Genomic DNA, 22,263 nt, shown 5'->3' on the forward strand with positions numbered 1-22,263 from the left:
CTTCCTGATTGTTTGGAATAATCTCCAAATATCTCTCTAACTTTCCTAGACGAGGTGCAAGATAAACTTACCAAGTCATCATTCACTTATCGAAAATGTTCGCTTTTCTTTCCCCCCCATTTCATTTCATTCTTCTATTTAGTTCATTGATGCCACTATGATTAGTCCTCCTTTGAATTTGCCTATGTTGTTCTTTTAAAGCTCCTGGTATGGAATGCTATGTGTCATTCTTTAAGTTCCATTGTGTTTACTTTCACAAGATTTCCAAACAGTGGAATTCTTCACCTCCTCAATCTTTCCTTCTCTTACAATTAGAGTCATAGAGAGAAATAGCATGGAAACAGGCCCTTCAGTTTAACTTAGCCTATGGCAACTCATTCCATGCATGCACCATCTTTTGTGTAAAAACGTTGCCTCTTAGGTCCCTTTTAAAACTTTCCCCTCTCACCTTAAACCTATGCCCTCTAGTTTTCGACACCCCCACCCTCGGAAAAAGATTTTGTTTATTTATCCTATCCATGCCACTCAAGATGTTATAAATTTCTGTAAGATCACCCGCTCAGTCTCTGATGCTCTGGGGAAAATAGCCCAAGCCTATTCAGCCCCTCTTGATCCCTCAAACCCTCCAACCTCGGCAACATCCTGTAACTCTTTGCTGAATCCTTTTGAGTTTCACAACATCCTTCCTATAGCAGGGAGACTACAGCTGCCCACAGTATTCAAAAAGTTGCCTAACCGGTGTCCTGTCCAGTCACACATGATCTCCAAACTCCTATATTCAATGGTCTGACCAATATAGGAAAGCATACTAAAGCCTTATTCACTATCCTATCTATCTGTGATTCCACTCTCTGGGAACTATGAACCTGCACTCCATGCTCTCTTTGTTCAGCAACACTCCCCAGGACATTAATATAAAGTGTGTAAGTCCTGTCCTGATGTGCTTTTCCAAACTTCAGCACCTCACATTGATCTAATTTAAACTCCATCTGCCACTTCTTGGCCCATTGGCCTATCTGATCAAGATCCCATTGTACTTTGAGTTAACATTTTCATTGTTCAGCACACCTCCAATTTTGGAGTCATCTGTAAACTTACTAACTAAATATCATATGTTCTCATTCAATTCATTTATATAAATGACAAAAAGCAGTGGACTCAGCACCAATCCTTGTGGTACACCACTGGTCATAGGCTTCTAGTCTGAAAAGCAACCCACCATTACCACCCTCTATCTTCTCCTTTGAGCCAGTACTGTATCCAAATGGCTAGTTCTCCCTGTATTCCATGTGATCTAATCTTGCTAACTGGCCTACGACGAGGAACCTTGTTGAATGCCTTACTGCAGTCCATATAGATCACATCCACTGCTCTGCCCTCATCAATCCTCTTTGCTACTTCTTCAAAAAACACAAACAAGTCAGTGAGACATGATTCCCTATGCACAAAGCCATGCTGACTATCCCTAATCAGTTCTTGCCTTTCCAAATACATGTAAATCCTGTCCCTCAGGATTCTCTCCAACAACTTTCCCACACTGATATCAGGCTCACCAATCTAAGTTCCCTGGCTTTTCCTTGCCACATTTCTCAGATAGTGGCACCACATTATCCAACCTCCAGTTTTCTGGTACCTCATCTGTGGTTATCGATGATACAAATATCTCTGCAAGGGGACCATCAATCACTTCCTTAGCTTTTCACGGAGTTCTAGGGTATATCTGCTCAGGTCCTGGGGATTTATCCATTTTTATGCATTTTAAACTGTCCAACATCTCCTCTTCTGTAACATAAACATTTTTCAAGATGTTACTATTTATTTCCTCATGTTCTATATCTTCCATATCCTTTTCCACAGTAAACATTGATGCAAAGTACTCTTTTAGTATCTCCCCCATCCTCTGCGGTTCCACACATACATGGCCTTGCTGATCTTTAAGGGGCCCTATTCTCTCCCTAGTTACCCTGTTGTTCTTAATGTATTTATAAAATCCCTTTGGATTTTTCTTAACCCTATTCCCAAAGCTATTTCATGTCCCCTTGATGTCCTCCAGATTTCCCTCTTAAGTATACTCCTATTGTCTGTATACTCTTCTAAGGATTCACTCGATCTCTGCTGTCTATACCTGACATATGCTTCCTTCTTTTTTTGACCAAAACTTCAATTTCTCTAGTCATCCAGTAATCCCTACAACTACCAGCCTTACCGTTCACCCTAACAGGAACATACTGTCTCTGGACTCTTGTTACCTCATTTTCCAGCTGTCCCTTTACCTGTGAACATCCAGTCCCTATCAACTTTTAAAAGTTCTTGCCTAATACCGTCAAAATTTAATTTGACCGGGTAAAGTACAATAAATATTATTCTCTTTTCAGTTCAAAGCTCAAGAAAAGCTGTCTGAATCTTTTATAGTCACAGTATTTAAACAATTAATCACTTACTGAATTGTTAGCCATATCCTTTAAGAGAAATCTGCAGTGAAACATAGATTGGAAAAGAGGGTAACCAATCTGTTCTCAGCTGACCATAACAGCTCCAAGTGGAAGGATGTGAGTTGTACACTCCTCCAAAGTACAGCAATTCTAATCTTGATTCAGTGGTGAACAGCTGCTTAGCTGACGTGGCAAAGGTCACCAGATGTTATCTGGAAGGATCCAGTCATAAAGAAATTCAAGGCAGAGGTGACTCGAACTAATAGAAATGAGGTTTTCTTGGTAGAAAGTGGGCTGCAGATCTTCAGCCCGCTGTTGATAAATCTCTCAAGTTGTCTTGAGAGGAAGCATCGCCTTCTGTTTAAGTAAAACAGTCTTGTTCATTCAACATTGCTGAGTGGGTACAAAATTACATGAAACTGAAAGCTTGTATGAAGCCAGATACTGAGAACTTCAAAACTAGCCTCTTCCATTAATTCATTTTTCCCTTCTCTGTAGCATAAGAATATAAAGATTTCAATTGGAAAGTTCTGCCACTAGAGCTAAGTTCAAATAAAAGCAAACATCCTGACTGAACCTCTTAAAGTACTTAAAAATGGATAGATTTACAGGCACAGTGTACTACCTTCAATAGCAGCACACAGAAAGCTTCTTCAATGTGGTAACTGCCCCAGATCAATCTTCCTCCAGTCCTTTTTATCATTACTTACTAGTAATATTTATTTGGGGCGTACGTTAGACAAAATGGATCAGAGAATTTTGCCATGCCCTTTGACCCTGTTTACATCTGTAGCAGCAGAGTTGGATTAGCAATGACTTGATCCTTGGCACCAGGAACTTGTGGGGCACCTTTGCAAACCCTTTTGCTTTCCCTTTTTCCATTGAACTATTAAAATGACATTTGATAGATTCCAGTGAGGAGATAAGGACTTCGGGAGCAGAAGTGTGCAAAGAATAATTGGCAGTGAAAATAATAAATGCCTACGACATGAATGTTAAAAGTGCAGTTCTTCTTTGGATACTTTCGCCACAGATAGTAAATGGAACAGGCATGATTGGCTTCACAACATTGAATATAGAAGGAACAAATGAATTTGGCTGGAAGCTTTACTCTCTCTGCATTGACTTTTCCAAAGCTAAGTTGGAATTCCTGTTTGCTATGAATATGGGATTTCAAAATGAGCTTTCAGCAAACTAAAATTCAAGCCATTGTTATCTTTAACATGTTAGCTTGCTGCTGGATTCCTTACTTGAAAACAGACTGCTTGTTTTGTTTTGAAATTGACTATAATGTACTGTTGCTTGTGCCTTGTTTTCTATGGCATAAGCAAAGTGTGACAATCTGATTACTTGTTTCAAAAAATAATTTGAAAACAGTTTTGCATGAAGGTTTTCCACTGGCCTGATACCAAACTTAAGGAGAGGTTTGGGCTCTCCAAAAAGTACAAATTATTGCTATGGCTTCAAAATGCAATACTAGGACTGATTGAGGTAGCACATAACCTCCTGTATCGGAAAAATAAACAGCTAAATAGATTGGCACCATAACATTCCTTGAAAATAACTTCCAAAGAATACATAATTAATAATTCCATGCACAGGTTAAACCCTTTCATATGCTATTGTAGCCTCTAAGTGATTGATTTGTTTTCCTTTTGTTCAGTAGGTCAAAGATGTTTGCACTTGCAGATATGAATGAGAATTAATTGCAGAATTTAGGCAGGCAGCAACGATCATTCTCAATAAAATTAGACAAATGTCTGCATTATAAATTCTTTAAAGGTTGAGATAATTGTGTTATTTATTGAATATAACCCAGGAAAACTATCAAATAATGGCCTCTTGCTATTCTGGAGAATAACAGTATTTCTATCGAAGTATGTTGCTGACAGTTATTTGGAAGGAAAGACTACCACAGGCTTTCCGGTTGCAATTAGCCCACACCTACACATCTGACCCACTTAAAAAAAGTCTTCAAATTACTGCTAATCGTACAATTAGTTTCCATTTTTTTGAGGATAATCAAAGCCTATGTACTAGTGTGTTGCTTATTTCAGAAATTGGGGCCAAAGAAAACAATGTACAAAGGGACATATTTTGGAAGAGAAAAGTATCAAATGTTTATGAACTTACATTCCCAGCACATGAATAAGTACTTGTGAGAAAGCATAGAATATCTGCACAGAGGTCCTTGGGTGTTTTCTTTTACAACTAGAAACTATTTAAATAGCCAGAATTTTTTAAAAAAGTCAAACCTATTGTAAAGTGACATACTGATATCTTGGACTGAAATTCTCCCATATATTAGTCAGTGGGAAATTGATCAAAGAGATTAGTTAGACTAATTATGAAATTCATCACTTTACAAATGCACCTCCGTTAATGCATGAACAATTGTTTTGAAAATGGAATCGCAACAAAGAAAAAAAACACCGACAAGATTGAAAGTTTCTCGTGGAGCATTGACATGTGAGAAAATTGTACCTCATTTCCTAGCAGGGCATAAAAGCAGGCCTCTGATGCATCACAGATGGCAGTAAGATTGTGCCCACCTTCAAGAGCTAAAATCACTCGCCCCTTTGCCAAGCTCATTAGCTCCTTAGTCAGGTACTGAAAACCTAAGACAGAGAAAAGAATAAATTGCAACAGTTTAATGCAAGTTCGATGTTAATTTATCATAGTATTCAAATAACAATTTACTGTATAGGCAGTTCTTCTTCACCTAGTAGACAAGTTATTATGTTCATAATACTTATTGCTTTGTTGCAAAAAAGATACTGTTCTGATTTCAAAAATATTATTTTCCAGTGTTTCCTTGTGCTCAATGTTACAAATACTACAGGATCTAAGAAAATGCTTTCATGTTCCTTTCTCCCTCATGAAGAATTATGCAGATTCTGCTGATTACATCCCTCTGAAGGCACAGCTGAGATCAAGAATTCACCATGGGGTTGGTCAACTTCCTTTATACTTTATGTAACTAAGACCATAAATCTGAGATTTTTAAACCTGGCATAAACCTTCAATAAGATTATCCAGGATGATGCATTTGAGTTCCAATGTTCTTTGCTATAGATGTCACAAATTTTCAATATAACACCATAATTCTACATTGTGACTTTTAAACTTCTAATTGGTTACTCACATTGAAAATCAACAGGTCAATAAGCGTTGAAGTATTTTTGTCATTTTCATTTTGAACTAAATTTAATCTGAAATCAAACTTCATTTGTGACATGTAAAATTCAGGGGATTAGCTCTCATACTAATTCTACACATATACAAACAGAAGCCAAATGTTGAAGAACTTAGTTAACCTTGAGTGGTAAACTGAAGCAAAAGCTGCATATATTTTGAACTATTATAAAGTACTGTTTGTTTTCTTATTTTTCTTTTCAATATGTTATTTAACATAATATGGTGATATGCAGAAGTGGATTAAGGAAATCCAATATTCAAATTTTCAAGACTCATATATCAGGATCAGTGTAGACCATCATTTTAAAGCTTAACTTTAAGGGCAACATGAATAAACAATATACTATCTAAAACAGAAGTCCTTAACATAGAAGTCCATATTTTTACTACTGTCTTTTGCTTTATTTGTGTTCAAATAGGTCATCTTTCATTCCGATGTCTCCATCTCACCTAATAACATTCCTCTTATAACATTGAGTCAGAAAGCACCACTGGGAGGTGGGCTATCTGAGTTTTCTTTGTAATGTGAAACCAGCCTGTTTCCTGCAGTCAAACTGTTTAAGACTGCAGCTGATAATCCTGGGCTCTAATTGTACTCTCTGTCTCATGCTACAAAGCAAAGTAACAACGATGGTAATAACATGTAACAGAAAGACTAATGAGTGAGTAGACTGGGAATTTCGACAGTTTTGACTGAGTGGTTATGATGCAGCCATAAATTTAAGTATTGGCCTGGATTTGTGATAGCAATAATACTGAAATGTGGAATGCTCACCATTATTTGGCAAAACTGACAGCCAAGTCAGGTATTTTCACATGCATATTTAAATGCAGAAATTCACAAGTTTCTGATGGAGGTACCATGCTCCTCCTGAAGATGTACTGTTGTAACTTTATAGATGGTATTACATGTAAATCAATAATTTGTCATGAAGTTTAATTACCTACCATTCTTCCTGTAAAGAACAATTACAAAGTTAAATAAAAACTGAAGGAACTGCAGATGCTGTAAATCAGAAAGAAAACGGAAATTGCTGAAAAAACTCAGCAGGTCTGGCAGCATCTGTGGAGAGAAATCAGTGTTAACATTTCTGGTCGAGTGATCCTTCCACAGAAATCAATTAAAAGGTTAAGCATGTTCAATCAAAGAATTTGTACACCTCAACCAGATCCTTCCTCAGCTTTCTCTGATGAGAAAACAACTCCAACTTAGTCCCTGTTCATAACTGAATTACTCCAGCCCTTCTGCACCCTCTCTACTGGAATCACATCCATACTATGATGTGGCAACTAGAATTGTCACTACTCCAGCTGTGACCTAACTAACATGATATACAGCTCTATCATAATCTCCTTGCTCTTGTATTCAATGCTTTGACTGATGAAGGCAAGAATCCCACATGCCTTCTGAACCAGCTTCTCTACCTGTCCTACTGCTCTCAAGAATCTATGGACATGCACACCAAGTCTTCTCTAAACCTTGGTACTTTCTAGAGTCCTACTTTTCCATGTGCACTCCCTTGCCTTCTTAGTACTCCCAAAATGCTTCACCTCACATTTTTCAGGATAACATTCCATTTGCCATTGTTCAATCCATCAGACCAGTCATTCTATATCGGCCAGTAGTCTAAGGCTTTCCTCCTTGTTAATTATCATACCTCCTACATTCAGATCTAGAGCCATTGGGAAGTTAATTTCTTGATCAAACGACCTTGATTTTCTTGAGATGTGTCAATATTATCAGTTACCTACTGGAATATACAATGACTATTTGGATATCTGATGACAATGAGAGATAAATCATATAGCTAACCTATCTTTGTGCATGTATACTAAGGACACAGGTTCTGGCAGAAGATCACCAGTAACTTCTCTCTCTCCATCTAAATCGGCATCTTCTTTGATAAATTTGATCATGTCTAATTTGGAAATGAATGCACAGACCATGTTGCTCCTTTAGTTTCAAGTATGAAAAATGAGTCAGATCAGTATATTTCACTTGTCACTTTTACTAATTTTCTTTTGGTGGGGTGTGGGGAAAGTGTGATCCCTTGATTTGCACTCATTTGTGTTTGATTGAGGAATTGAATGGAGAGCAGGAGGGTGACCACTGAGAATCAGCCCCTGCCCTTGCTTCTTATTCTCTTTCTGTTCTCTTCTCTTGACCCCTAACCTCAGAAACACCTCCACACAATGATTGCTTTTCCAGTGAGTTCTCCTTTGGGTTTCTGAGAGGGAAGGGTGGTGTTTGGCCTGCAGCAGCCGAATCCAGCCCCTGTTCTGGATGTGCCGGCTAATCAGAAGATGGAAGCTCTTGGTGACCAAATCTTCCTGCTCCTGGCTCTGTTTTATCTGAAGGAAGCCACTAACAAACAATCACTTGCCTGATTGTCAGGAGGTCTATTACGATTCCCATTCTTGTTGACCACAAGCTTCCCTCCAATAAACATAGCTGCTTTTAGACTTAGTTCAAAAATGGGACAGGACGGGCTTTTTACTGGTCGGTTTCCAAGGACCCGGAATAACATCGGATGTCTGATCAGGTCTTCTAGATAGTGTGTGAAATCAGTGGTTCTACTGAGAGGGGTGTACAAAATCCATAAAATTCCCACAGCATGGAACAGGCCATTTGGCATTACAAGTCCACACCAACCCTCTGAAGAACATCCCACCCGAACCCAACCCCTTACCTTATCCCTGTATCCCTGCATTTCCATGGCCAACGCACCTAACCTACACATCCCTGAACACTACAGGTAATTTAACATGGCCAATCCACCTAACCTTGGACTGTAGGAGGAAACCGGAGCACCTGGAGGAAAGCGCTGACACAGGGAGAATGTGCAACCTCCACACAGACAGTCACCCGAGGCTGGAATCGAACTTGAGTCCCTGGTGCTGTAAAGCAGCCATGTTAACAACTGAGCCACCATACTGTCCATTTTCTACAACTGCTCAGAATATAAAAATAAGTTGTTTTAAAAAATTCCAACTAAAGTTCATAGATATGTCAGATTTCACAAATTCATATTGTTATTAATACGTACCATGACTTGTTTCGATGAATGCTGATTACGTTACTCACTTGTATTAAAGAGAAAGCCACTTGGTATTTAAAGGAGGCCAAAGGTGTTACAGTCTCAGTTTGGAGAGCCAGCAATATCTCCACATGTTTTCTAATACAGAGGAATGCTCATAAAAGAGGGAATCAGCCTTCAGACAGTGGCTGACCTTCCCTGGGATCAAGAACCTCGAGAGCACAAGTCTTGTGTGGAGACACAGGCAGCTAAATCTGAGGGCCAGCAGCCTGGTTGAAGTGGGGAAAAAGTGCCTGCTGCTGGTACATCATCCAGCTGAGGCCTAATCCCCTCACTGGATCCCTGCTTACAGGTGAGGGATGGCAGGCGAGAAGTTGTCATGCTGTGGAGGCCAAGTGATGGGGTTGGGGGTGGGGAAGGGCAGTGTGGTCCATGTTCCTGATGATCATATGTTAATCAGCTATCGGATGGTTTTGAATGAGGGGCTACCCCACCAAACACACGTCTCTCTCTCTCTCTTTCTCTCTCTCTCTCTCACACACACTCACTCACTCATTTGGCGGTGAAGTCAACAACATCCATGAGCTTTGCCATGTTGGACTATATTGAGGGGGAGGCAGCAAGGAGTCACAGATCCCAATATCCTCCTGCTTGATTAAATGCCCCTCTCTCCCCACCAAACAATTCATGGGGATGGCATGAAATAGTTCCAGTCAGCTCTGACACAGGACTCCCAACAACACAGCCTGATTATGGAAATACATTATAAAGGGGAAAGGTGCTAAAGAGTTTATAATGGAATTTCTACATTCACATCACAGCAGGACTGTACTGATATCGCACTTCTTTTAACCATGGTAAAACTTCTGTCCTCTATACATCACGAACATTAAATGTGTGAAGCCATGAAATAAGAGAGCATCGACCTCGATCTGGGATGCAGGAAGTCATGCATTATGTTTGCGATTCCAGAAGGCTGGTATCCCTGTTGTATATTAAGTTCAAAGAGGACTCAGATATCCTGCCAAGTTTGACATCAGGCTGCAATAAACAGACAGCCAGGAATAATTTACCTTTTGTTTCTTTAATGTCAAAGTCAACCCTGCATGTGCATGGGACAACTACAAACCACAGGCCCCAAATGAAGAAACTGAATGTTTCCTTTGATCACTCAGCATTGCATAAATTGTCATATTTTCTGTAATTAGACACATTTCATTTTCAGTTTTCAAATGAGCAGAATATCAGCTCAATTTTTGTCCGTTCCTGATAAGACCATTTTCCTGAATCAAAATCAGATTATTCTGTATTTTCTGTGAAGTACAGCAGGATCTGAGTCTCATTTAAACCAAACTAATGATTAAATCAAATCCAGTTTTTTAGATGTTCATTCGAAATTGAACCAAAATGAAATTTCCCTTCCCGCCCCAGTAAAAATGTCAGGTTGTAGCAGTGCTGTTGTGTTCACTTTTAGATTTTGCATGAAATTATATTTTGCTAAGAAAACACAGATTTGCTGCTTCTGAGTTATAGAGATCATGATTACAAATTGCTGATTGTGAGCTGTTGGGTCATTTCAAACAAAGGTTGCCCTTGTGTGTATAAGTTTTGTTCAGATTTCAGTTGAGATATGTTAATACTGGGGAGAAGAGCAATTTTCATTTGGGGTAGTCCGTATCAGCCTCATGGATTTTCTGTGTCCAACTATACTGTGGTCGAACTGAGTAAGATTGCCAATTTAAAGGATGAAGATCTATTTTGTTTTACTAGTGGCATTGTATGATTCAGCTGCAGAGAAAATGGATAGCCAACAATGTGTGTCAGTGCAGCTAATTTGTAGTTGTGCTAGTTTTTCACATGTGTGTGTGCTGTGGGTGCACGAGCTGCACACTGCTCAATGACACAAGCCTTGATGACAACATTTTTTTGGGGACATGTTCTTGCTGAGTCAGGAATCACAATCGATTATATACTTACAGTGATGTATACCTTTAAAATGTGGAGCAAAGCAGATTTCTGCAACTGGAAGTTTCAATCTCCTCTGGTACTGCATCCTTCAGTGCATTGTGGCTGTAACTACTTCACATGGATTACAGTAGATCCAGAAGGTGGCTCATCACCAACTTTCTCAAGGGTAATTAGGACTGGCCAACAAATGCTGATTTGATAGTAATGGTACATTTCTCAAATGAATAATATAAAAACACAAAATAATTCGTAATTTAAAATTTTAGTTGCGAAAATATATTGAGTTGTAATATATTTTTCATTGATTTGTAAATGCGGGTTTGCTATTTTGTTATTTTATAACAACTTTTGTCGATTAATATTTTCTGCTGTACAAACAGAAAAAGATGAGTTCGCAAAGCTCATGAGAATTAATAATATTTGACATATTTTGTTCTGGTATTGTTCAATATATTTCCCTAACTTTAATTAAGCTGATGTAAAATTCTAGTATTCTCCTGAGGTCTGATCCTTAACTTAAAACCTTAAAATTTGTTATTCCCCATTCCCTCAATGGTAAATAAAACCAGATAATATCATTATGACACCTCAGGCTCCCTGGAGCTTGGACCAGCCCAATCTCTAGACACTAGTAGAGTGTGAAAGCCTGAGGGTTAGCAGACCAAAGAACAGATGGTTTCTAATCACCACATGCAGCTAAAACACACAGAGACAGGCATCAGAGTATCCTCAAAATCAACAGGACCTTCCCTAGCTCTAAATCCCAGCAGTGGAATGAGTTGCTTGGTAATCTCTTGAGTTTTATTTATTATCCATCTCCTTTCCCTTCAAGTTTAAGCTTGAAATGTTTTGGAGAAAATCTGTGCTGTTGAGATTAAGTATCGTAAACATCAATTCTTATACCTTTAACTTTGTAAATAAATGACTAATCTTGTCACAGATCTCAGCAACAAATCTATATGCAGCTCCCATAAAGCATCTGGCACCTTAAATTATTGGTATCTTTCAATACAAAAACCCAATAGAAAACTTTCATCTTGTGAACTAGGAGGTACTTTTTGATCAACAATATAAAATGTGACAGAAGTGTTCCCATCCGGCAAGGTTCGCCATGGAAACCTTGCTCTCTCCATCTACAAAACAAAATATTGCAGATGCCAGAAATCTGAAACAAACACAGAAAATGCTGGAGAAATTCAGCAGGTCTAGCAGCATCTGAAGGTCAGTCATACCATATCTAAAACGTTAACTATTTCTCTCTCCACAGATGCTGCCAGATCAGTTGAGTTTATTTAGCATCCTCAGTGTTTGTAACTACAATGTTAACATGGAATGTTGTGCCAAACATTTTTGCAAAGATAACACCATTTATTTTAGCATCATGAAATAGTCTACACATTTTGTAACTTAACCTAATCATCCAACAGGTTACTTGTCATGTGTCCTCTGGAGGGTTGACCAATCCTTTGGAAATAATGTCCAAATATTTTGTGTCAAAGCCAATGAAATGGCGACATGAATTTATAGGAAACAGATCTGATAGGAAGAAAATTCAAACACCACAGTACTCGGATATCATGAATTGGTGTCATACACAAAAAAAACCCCACACAGATGAAAAAAATTGGACCTCACACAAAAAGTCACATTCCTCATTCATAAAAAGTTAGACCTTTGTTGTGCACTAAAGCCAGACCATCAAACAAAAAATAAAAATGCTATGCACGGAAGGATCTCAAAACAAAAAAACCTAACATTTCTCCTCTCCCTATCTATGCCAATCCTTTTCTTTCTTTCACCTCAAGCCTCAGTTATCCATCTTACTCTCAGCCTGGCCTCCAACCTTCTCATTGCTGTCTTTCCTTTTTACCTAAAATTTGAAAATCAATAAAATTTTGGGTCAGCTTTTTAATTCATTGGAACATAGCTTGGTTTAGTCTTCAAACTGAGCTATTCATTCAGGTCCACTCTTCTTATATTTGCATAGGTTTATGGGTAGAGGAACTGTTCAAGTGATGCCAGCACCCTTCAGAAAGAAAGTTGCCAAGCAACTGACAGCCTGACAAGGAGCCTGCCCCTTCCATGATGCACTGTGGACAGACTGAATAAGTGCAGAGTAAGACTTCCAGCCCTGGGTGAAAGTACTGCCTTTCGGAGCTGTCAGCCAATCTGATTGACTGACATCTCCAACAGTCCCAGTAGCACCAAGAGTTCAGAACAGGGCACTGCAGGAACTGCACACTGTTCCAGGATTGCTTCCATAGATCACAGACTCATTCATTTCAAGGTCATTGGACAGGAAGGATTGGGACATCTTCTGGGGCATGTGGGGAATGGGGGGATGATTTTAAAGTTCAAGTAGGGAGGAAGGAAGGGGGACGACTATCTGCCTGGCGGATGCCACTGATTTGCAAAGTGCACCTGAAGACGCGATCACCTTTTCTTGCTGCCCTTTCAAAAACTTTCAAAATAAAAAAAAAACGCACAGATCACATCTACAGTGTTATTGAGTGGGCAGTGTAATATTCAGGTCAGTTGAGCTTTAAACCGGTTCAACTGACCCTTAATTATTTTAAATACTATTGACAGGGTGTTGATTTTTGACACTGTCCACTCCCTGGCCATCTTCACCCAATCAGGGACAGCTCAAGGATGGGTGGACAGTTGTGTTGTGCACCCATTCTATTTTACATGGCCCCAGTGAAAACATATTCTGGATTAGTGGTGCTAGAAGAGCCCAGCAGTTCAGGCAGCATCTGAGGAGCAGTAAAATCGACGTTTCGGGCAAAAGCCCTTCATCAGGAATACAGGCAGAGAGCCTGAATGGTGGAGAGATAAGTGAGAGGAGGGTGGGGGTGGGGAGAAAGTAGCATAGAGTACAATAGGTGAGTCGGGGAGGGGGTGAAAGTGATAGGTCGGGGGTGGAGGGTGGAGTGGATAGGTGGAAAAGAAGATGGACAAGTCATGGGGACAGTGCTGAGCTGGACGTTTGGAACTAGGGTGAGGTGGAGGAAGGGGAAATGAGGAAACTGTTGAAGTCCACATTGATGCCCTGGGATTGAAGTGTACCGAGGCAGAAGATGAGGCATTCTTCCTCCAGGCGTCTGGTGGTGAGGGAGTGGCGGTGAAGGAGGCCCAGGACCTCCATGTCCTCAGCAGAGTGGGAGGGGGAGTTGAAATGTTGGGCCACAGGGTGGTGTGGTTGATTGGTGCGGGTGTCCCGGAGATGTTCCCTAAAGCGCTCTGCTAGGAGGCGTCCAGTCTCCCCAATGTAGAGGAGACCGCATCGGGAGCAACGGATACAATAAATGATATTGGTGGATGTGCAGGTAAAACTTTGATGAATGTGGAAGGCTCCTTTAGGGCCTTGGACGGAGGTGAGGGAGGAGGTGTGGGCGCAGGTTTTGCAATTCCTGCGGTGGCAGGGGAAGGTGCCAGGATGGGAGGGTGGTTTGTTGGGGTGAAAACATGCCCAGAGATACATATAATATCCAGCCCATTAAGTACACAAAAAAAGTGGCCATTTCAGTTACGTATCTGAAGCTTCACAAGAAATACAAAGCATTGCGTGACCCATCAATGTTGCACAATGGGTTTTTTTGCCACTAGGTTCTTCAGAGGCATCCAGGAAATCTCTGAAGCAATCCTAACCGAAGTAATATCCAAAATCCTCTCAATCTAAGGAGAATCCCCACATCGTTAACTAATGATGGAAGTGTTACTTAGAGAAAACATTCATCAAAAATTGAAAGGTGCTTAAAAGGACGTTGTTGCAACCAATTGTTTGACTCATAATTTGCATAATGCAAATGAGCTGCTGTTAGATTGCTTGACTTTGATAAAGAAGGCATTATTCTCAAAGATGGTGGTCACTTAAGGGCTGCATTGAGAACAGTACAGCATTTGAGGGAGCTCTGTGAGTTTGTTGAAGTGGCGGCATACAGTCTATTGAGAGACAATGTGATCCGGTAACTTATTGCATTGCTGGATTTTGGCTGCGTGTTGAATGCTGTGTCAAGCTTCTTTCAGAGTTTGTGTGAGGAATTGGGGCCCCAAAAGTATTGAGACTGTTAGGGAAGGAGGTGGTTGCCAATGAAGCGGCAGAGCTGTACTTTCGCTTTCTCAACAATTCTGTCAGACTATTCTTTAACTGTATGAACTCAAGAACAACACAAACAGAAATTTGGAAAGAAGGATTCAGGTGAATTGTTTTTTGGGTTCATGGTGAATGGCAGACTGACATGATGAACACCAGATGTGGCAGGAAAATGTTAAAGAGACTTTATAATTTTGACAAAAAAAAATCAAGATGTGCTCAAGTGACAGATAGGACTTGTCTCAAAGAGCTCTCATGACAGACTGTCCAAATTAGCCTTTGCAAATACAGTGTTCTTTGAAGAATTTTGTGAAGGTGTTCAAGCATGCAATCATAAAGAGATTGACATCGATACGTTGCATGAAGAATTCAATATTGTGGTTAGTGTTCATATCCTCACAAGATGACACATTGCCAGACCTGAATGATTTCAGCAAAGCCCACAGATAAACATTCACAAACATGAAGAAAATCCATTCCTATATATTCTTCATACCATATAGCATTGTTTTCTCTACACTAAACATTGCTTTGAGAAACAGAAGGAACAGATTCAAAGTAGACAGCATGAAAGCAGAATACCAGATCGATATCAATTTTGCTGAAGAATGCAAAAGCATGTGCTCTGAATTCTGGTTAATAAAAAACTTCTTTTGTTTGGTTAACTCGTTGTCTTCAGTTTCTATTTGTGAACTATGGAGTCAACTTACATACAATAAGGCAGGGCAAGTGACTGAGGTGTCAGTGGGGGAGCACTTTGGGGCCAGTGACCATAATTCTATTTGTTTTAAAATAATGATGGAAAAGGATAGACCAGATCTAAAAGCTGAAGTTCTAAATTGGAGAAAGGCCAATTTTGACGGTATGAGGCAAGAATATTCTAAAGCTGATTGGGGGCAGATGTTCGCAGGTAAAGGGACGGCTGGAAAATGGGAAGCCTTCAGAAATGAGATAACAAGAGTCCAGAGAAAGTATATTCCTGTCAGGGTGAAAGGAAAGGCAGGTAGGTATAGGGAATGCTGGATGACTAAAGAAATTGAGGGTATGGTTAACAAAAAGAAGGAAGCATATGTCAGGTATAAACAGGATAAATCAAGTGAATCCTGAGAAGAGTATAAAGGTAGTAGGAGTATACTTAAGAGGGAAATCAGGAGGGCAAAAAGGGGACATGAGATAGTTTTGGCAAATAGAGTTAAGGAGAATCCAAAGGGTTTTTACAAATACATTAAGGACAAAAGGGTAACTAGGGAGTGAATAGGGGCCTTCAAAAGTCAGCAAGGTAGCCTTTGTGTGGAACTGCAGGAGATACGAAAAGAGTATTTTGTGTCAGTGTTTACTGTGGAAAAGGTCATTGATGACATAGAATGTGTGGATATAGATGGTGACATCTTGAAAAATCACCATATTACAAAGGAGGAAGTGCTGGATGTCTTGAAATGCATAAAAGTGGACAAATCCCCAGGACCTGTTCAGGTATACCCTAGAACTCTGTGGGAAGCTAGGGGAGTGATTGCTGGGCCTCTTGCTGAGATATTTGTATCATCAATAGTCACAGGTGAGGTGCCGGAGGAGTGGAGGTTGGTTAACATGATACCACTATTTAAGAAAGGTGGTAAGGACAAGCCAGGGAACTAAAGACCACTGAGCTTGATGTTGGTGGTGGGCAAGTTGTTGGGAATCCTGACGGATAGAATGTACATGTATTTGGAAAGGCAAGGACTGATTAGGGATAGTCAACACAGGTTTGTGTTTGGGAAATCAAATCTCACAAAGTTGATTGAGTTTTTTGAAGAAGTAACAAAGAGGATTGATGAGGGCAGAGCAGTAGACGTGATCTATATGGACTTCAGGAAGGCATTCAACAAGGTTCCCCATGGGAGATTGGTTAGCAAGGTTAGATCTCATGGAATACAGGGAGAACTAGCCATTTGGATATAGACTGTCTCAAAGGAGAAGATAGAGAGTGGTGGTGGAGGGTCGTTTTTCAGACTGGAGGCCTGTGACCAGTGTTGTGCCACAAGGATTGGTGCTGTGTCCACAACTTTTTGTCATTTTCATAAATGAATTTGATGTGAGCATAAGAGTAAGTTTACATATGACACCAAAATTGGAGGTGTAGTGGACAGAAAAGAAGGTTACCTCGGATTACAATGGAATCCTGATCAGATGGGCCAATATGCTGAGGAATGGCAGATGGAGTTTAATTCAGATAAATGTGAGGTGCTGCATTTTGGGAAAGCAAATCTTAGCAGGATTTATACACGTAATGGTAAGGTCCTAGGGAGTGTTGCTGAACAAAGAGACCTTGGAGTGCAGGTTCATAGCTCCTTGAAAGTGGAGTCGCAGGTAGATAGGATAGTGAAGAAGGTGTTTGGTATAGAACATAGAAAGGTACAGTAAAGAACAGGCTCTTTGCCCCACGATATTGTGCCAAGGATTATTCCTAACCTAAAATAAAATAACCTAACCCACGCACCCCTCAGTCCACTGCTGTCCATGTGCATGTCCAGCAGTTGCTTAAATGTTCCCAATGATTTTGCTTCCATCACTACTGCTGACAATGCATTCCATGCATTCACAACTCTCTGTGTAAAGAACTTACTCTCATGTCTCCTCTATACTTTCCTCTTTACACCTTAAAACTATGACCCCATTGTGTCCGGTGAGGTGGGTACTACAGTTGCTGGAAATTAGAGTCAAGATTAGAGTAGTGCGGGAAAAGCAAAGCAGGTCAAGCAGCATCAGAGGAGCAGGAAAATCGACGTTTCGGGCAAAACCCTTCATCAGGAGACTCAGTGAGTATCTCTCTCACAGCAACTCCCAGGTCATCTCCTCATTCCTGATGAAGCGCTTTTGCCCGAAACGTCAATTTTCCTCCCCATCGTGCCAGTCAATCCTGCCCTGGGGAAAAGTCTCTGGCTATCGACTCTATCCATATGCCTCTCATTACCTTGTATAATTCGATCAGGTCACCTCTCTTCCTCCTTCTCTCCAGAGAGAAAAGTTCGAGCTTTGTCAACTTCTCATCGTAAGACAAGCCCTCCAGTCCGGGCAGCATCCTGGTAAACCTTCTTTGCACCCTCTCCAAAGTCTCTGTATCTTTCCTATAATAGGGCGACCAGAACGTCTCACAATATTCAAAATGTAGTCTCACAGGGTTTTGTAGAGCTGCAGCAAAACCTTGTGGCTCTTAAGCCTGTTCCCCCTGTTAATGAAAGCCAAAACACCATATGCTTTCTTAACAACCCTATCCACTTGGGTGGCAAATTCGAGGGATCTATGCACTTGAACACCAAGATCCCACTGTTCCTCCACAGTCAAGAATACTATCTTTAATCCTATATTCAGTATTCAAGTTCAACCTTCCAAAATGCATCACTGTGCATTTATCCAGGCTGAACTCCATCTGCTATTTCTCAGCCCAGCTTTGCATCCTGTCTATGTCGTGCTGCAGCCTGCAATAGCCCTCGATACAATCAATGGTACCTCCAACCTTTGTGTCATCGGCAAATTTACTAACCCACCCCTCCACCCCCTCATCCAAGTCATTTATAAAAACTACAAAGAGCAGAGGCCCAAGAACAGAGCCCTGTGGGACACCACTCACCACTGACCTCCAGGCAGAATACTTTCCATCGTCAACCACTCTCTGCCTTCTGTAGCCAACCAATTCTGAATCCAGACAGCCAAATCTCCCTGTATCCCATACCTCCTGACTTTATGAATGAGCCTGCCAAGGGGAACCTGATCAAATGCCTTGCTGAAATCCATATACACCACATCCACTGCTCGACCTTTGTCGACCTGTCTTGTCATCTCCTCAAAGAACACAATAAGATTTGTGAGGCATGATCTGCCCCTCACAAAGCCATGTTGACTGCCTTTAATCACACTATGCTTTTTCAAATAGTCATAAATCCTATCCCTCAGAATTCTTTCCAAAATCTTGCTGACCACAGAGGTAAAACTGCTTTCCTTTCTTGTTCAAAGTTTTGAGTAGAGGAGTTGGGAGGTCATGTTGCAGTTGTACAGGACATTGGTTAGACGTCTTTTGGAATATTGTGTGCAATTCTGGTATCCTTCTTATTGGAAGGATGTTGTGAAACTTGGAAGGGTTCAGAAAAGATTGACAAGGATGTTGCCAGGGTTGGAGGATTTGAGCTATAGGGAGAGGTTGAATAGGCTAGGGCTGTTTTCCCTGAAGCATCAGAGGCTGAGGGGTGACCTTATAGAGGTTTATAAAATCATGAGGAGTATGGATAGGGTAAATAGACATAGTCTTTTCCCTGGGGTGGGGGAGTCCAGAAGTAGAGGGTATAGGTTTAGGGTGAGAGGGCAAAGGTATAAAAGACACCTAAGGGGCAACTTTTTCATGTAGAGAGTGGTGCGTGTGTGGAATAGGCTGCCAAAGGAAGTGTTGTAGGCTGGTACAATTGCAACATATAAAAGGCATTTGGATGGGTATATGAATAGGAAGGGTTTGGAAGGATTTGAGCTGGGTGTTGGTAAGTGGGACTAGATTGGGTTGGGATATCTGGTCAGCATGGACGAGTTGGACCGAAAGGTCTGTTTCTGTGTTGTACATCTGTATTATTCTATGACTCTATTACTCACAAAATTGATAGCACAGACTTTCTTAGCTTGTAATAGCTGTAGGTTTCATACTAAACATATTGGTCTGGAAGTTGCACAAATTAAACATTTGTACTGAGATCACTTATTCCTTTAATGCTCTAAATCCCATTCTAGGAGAGAGACTGTATTTACATCTAATTATACTGAACTGAAAACAAACAAATGCCCTTTATTGTTTACTCCACCAGTTGTAAACTAACACTGTACAAACAATTTTCCACCGACACTCCAAGAGTTCTCAATCATCTGCCCTCTGACCCATAGTGGCTTAGATCTGTGTTATGTAAGGACTGTCTGGCCTAGCGTGCTTTAAAAGCCCGCATGGAAGTAACCAGCATCCATAATCTGCTACCTTGATAATCAAACTCTAAAAACAACAGTAATATAAATCACACCTTGCATCACACTGCACACACACATAAACATACACTAAACGATGGTCTATTATGATGTGGTATCTTAAATTATGTTGCATGCTCTAGTCAGCTGAACCAATTCAGTTTTAATAAATTTTCAAGATGGCAGTTTGCAGGCGTGGAGGATTCACTTTTAATGCTCTGAATAAAAATGAAGGTTAGAGGATCCAAACTGGCCCACCAAACAACAGCAAGCTTTCAGAATTCTGGTCAAAGTTTGTCAAACCCTTATAATGAAAATTATAATCTTGGCAGGTAAGACTAGCTTAGTTTGGAGCTCATTGGACGGAAGGGTCTGTTTCCATACTGTGTGACTCTGACTCTCTGAATAAATACCACCTTATTATTTCAGGTAGCTTTTGAGACAGTTTGCTCTCTTGTACTGGGCATGAGGTGGCTTCTTTCTAATCTTTATATCCCAGTCTGATGTTTCTGGGCCTCACCTTGTGTATTATTAAGATGCCTCCATGTACTGTTCATTACAAACCATATCAATCGTTTATATTATCCATTTAATGGCCTGATGGCTAAATAATTTGACATACGATGGATGGTGTTTGATAACTCATCAATATTTCAACCATGAGTAGCCTCTGAAGATGAAATTCCACATTCAAGGAGCCAATATATCTAACAGTGATTGATAATTTAAATCCTTTCAATGAAAAGTTGACAATTTTAGGAAGAAAGATCCTAGGAGGAGGCATGGGTGGCCGTCGCTGATGAGAGAAGTTAAGAAACATATAAAGTTAAAAGAGAAAAAGTATAACATAGCAAAGATAAGTGGGAAAACGGAGGACTGGGAAGCTTTTAAAGAACAACAGAGGATTACTAAGAAGGAAATACGTAGAGAAAAAATGAGGTACGAAGGTAAACTGGCCAATAATATAAAGGAGGATAGTAAAAGTTTTTTTAGGTATGTGAAAGGCAAAAAAACGGTTAAGACTAAAATTGGGCCCTTGAAGACAGAAACAGGGGAATATATTATGGGGAACAAAGAAATGGCAGGAGAATTGAATTGGTACTTCAGATCTGTGTTCACTGGGGAAGACACAAGCAATCTCCCTGAGGTAACAGTGGCTGAAGGACCTGAACTTAAGTGAATTTATATTTGCCAGGAATTGGTGTTGGAGAGACTGTTAGGTCTGAAGGTTGATAAGTCCCCGGGGCCTGATGGTCTCCATCCCAGGGTACTGAAGGAGGTGGCTCGAGAAATCGTGGATGCGTTGGTGATTATTTTCCAGAGTTCGATAGATTCGGGGTCAGTTCCTGCGGATTGGAGGGTGGCTAATGTTGTACCACTTTTTAAGAAAGGTGGGACAGAGAAAGCAGGAAATTATAGACCAGTTAGACTGACCTCAGTGGTGGGAAAGATGCTGGGGTCTCTTATAAAGGATGAAATTACGACGCATCTGGATAGTAGTAACAGGATAGATCAGAGTCAGCATGGATTTATGAAGGGGAAATCATGCTTGACTAATCTTCTGGAATGTTTTGAGGATGTAACTCTGAAGATGGACAAGGGAGATCCAGTAGATGTAGTGTACCTGGACTTTCAGAAAGCTTTGGATAAAGTCCCACATAGGAGGTTAGTGAGCAAAATTAGGGTGCATGGTATTGGGGGCAAAGTACTAACTTGGTTTGAAAGTTGGTTGGCTGATAGGAAACAAAGAGTAGTGATAAACGGCTTCATTTCGGAATGGCAGGCAGTGATCAGTGGGGTACCGCAGGGATCAGTACTGGGACTGCAGCTTTTTACAATATATGTTAATGATATAGAAGATGGTATTAGTAATAACATTAGCAAATTTGCTGATGATACTAAGCTGGGTGGTAGGGTGAAATGTGATGAGGATGTTAGGAGATTACAGGGTGACCTGGACAGGTTAGGTGAGTGGGCAGAGGCATGGCAGATGCAGTTTAATGTGGATAAATGTATGGTTATCCACTTTGGTGGCAAGAACAGGAAGGCAGATTACTACCTAAATGGAATCAATTTAGGTAAAGGGGCAGTACAGAGAGATCTGGGTGTTCTTGTACACCAGTCAATGAAGGTAAGCATGCAGGTACAGCAGGTAGTGAAGAAGGCTAATAGCATGCTGGCCTTCATAACAAGAGGGATGCAAAGAGGTTCTTCTGCAGCTGTACAGGGCCCTGGTGAGACCATACCTGGAGTACTGTGTGCAGTTCTGGTCTCCAAATTTGAGTAAAGGCATTCTGGCTATTGAAGGAGTGCAGCATAGGTTCACAAGGTCAATTCCTGGAATGGCGGGATTACCTTACACTGAAAGATTGGAGTGACTGGGCTTGTATACCCTTGAGTTTAGAAGACTGAGAGGGGATCTGATTGAGACATATAAGATTATTAAAGGATTGGACACTCTGGAGGCAGGAAACATGTTTCCGCTGATGGGTGAGTGCTGAACCAGAGGACACAGCTTAAAAATACGGGGTAGACCATTTAGGACAGAGATGAGGAG

At 40.5% G+C, this 22,263-nt stretch overlaps 1 protein-coding gene across 8 annotated transcripts in view; it reads right to left on the reverse strand.

Annotated features, from left to right (window-relative positions):
* LOC122549771 (histone deacetylase 9-like) overlaps positions 1-22,263 on the reverse strand; it is a 796,606-nt gene that overhangs the window by 39,383 nt on the left and 734,960 nt on the right. For all 8 annotated transcript variants that reach the window (XM_087987095.1, XM_087987091.1, XM_043689766.2 and 5 more), the window contains one exon: positions 4,917-5,050. In XM_087987095.1, the coding sequence (XP_087843221.1) occupies positions 4,917-5,050 (134 nt within the window). The remainder of the gene's footprint in view (positions 1-4,916; positions 5,051-22,263) is intronic.

This window comes from Chiloscyllium plagiosum, unplaced genomic scaffold (genome assembly GCF_037043375.1).
Source record: "Chiloscyllium plagiosum isolate Xiang-an unplaced genomic scaffold, Cpla_swu_hap1 HiC_scaffold_5, whole genome shotgun sequence".
In the NCBI taxonomy this organism is placed as follows: domain Eukaryota; kingdom Metazoa; phylum Chordata; class Chondrichthyes; order Orectolobiformes; family Hemiscylliidae; genus Chiloscyllium; species Chiloscyllium plagiosum.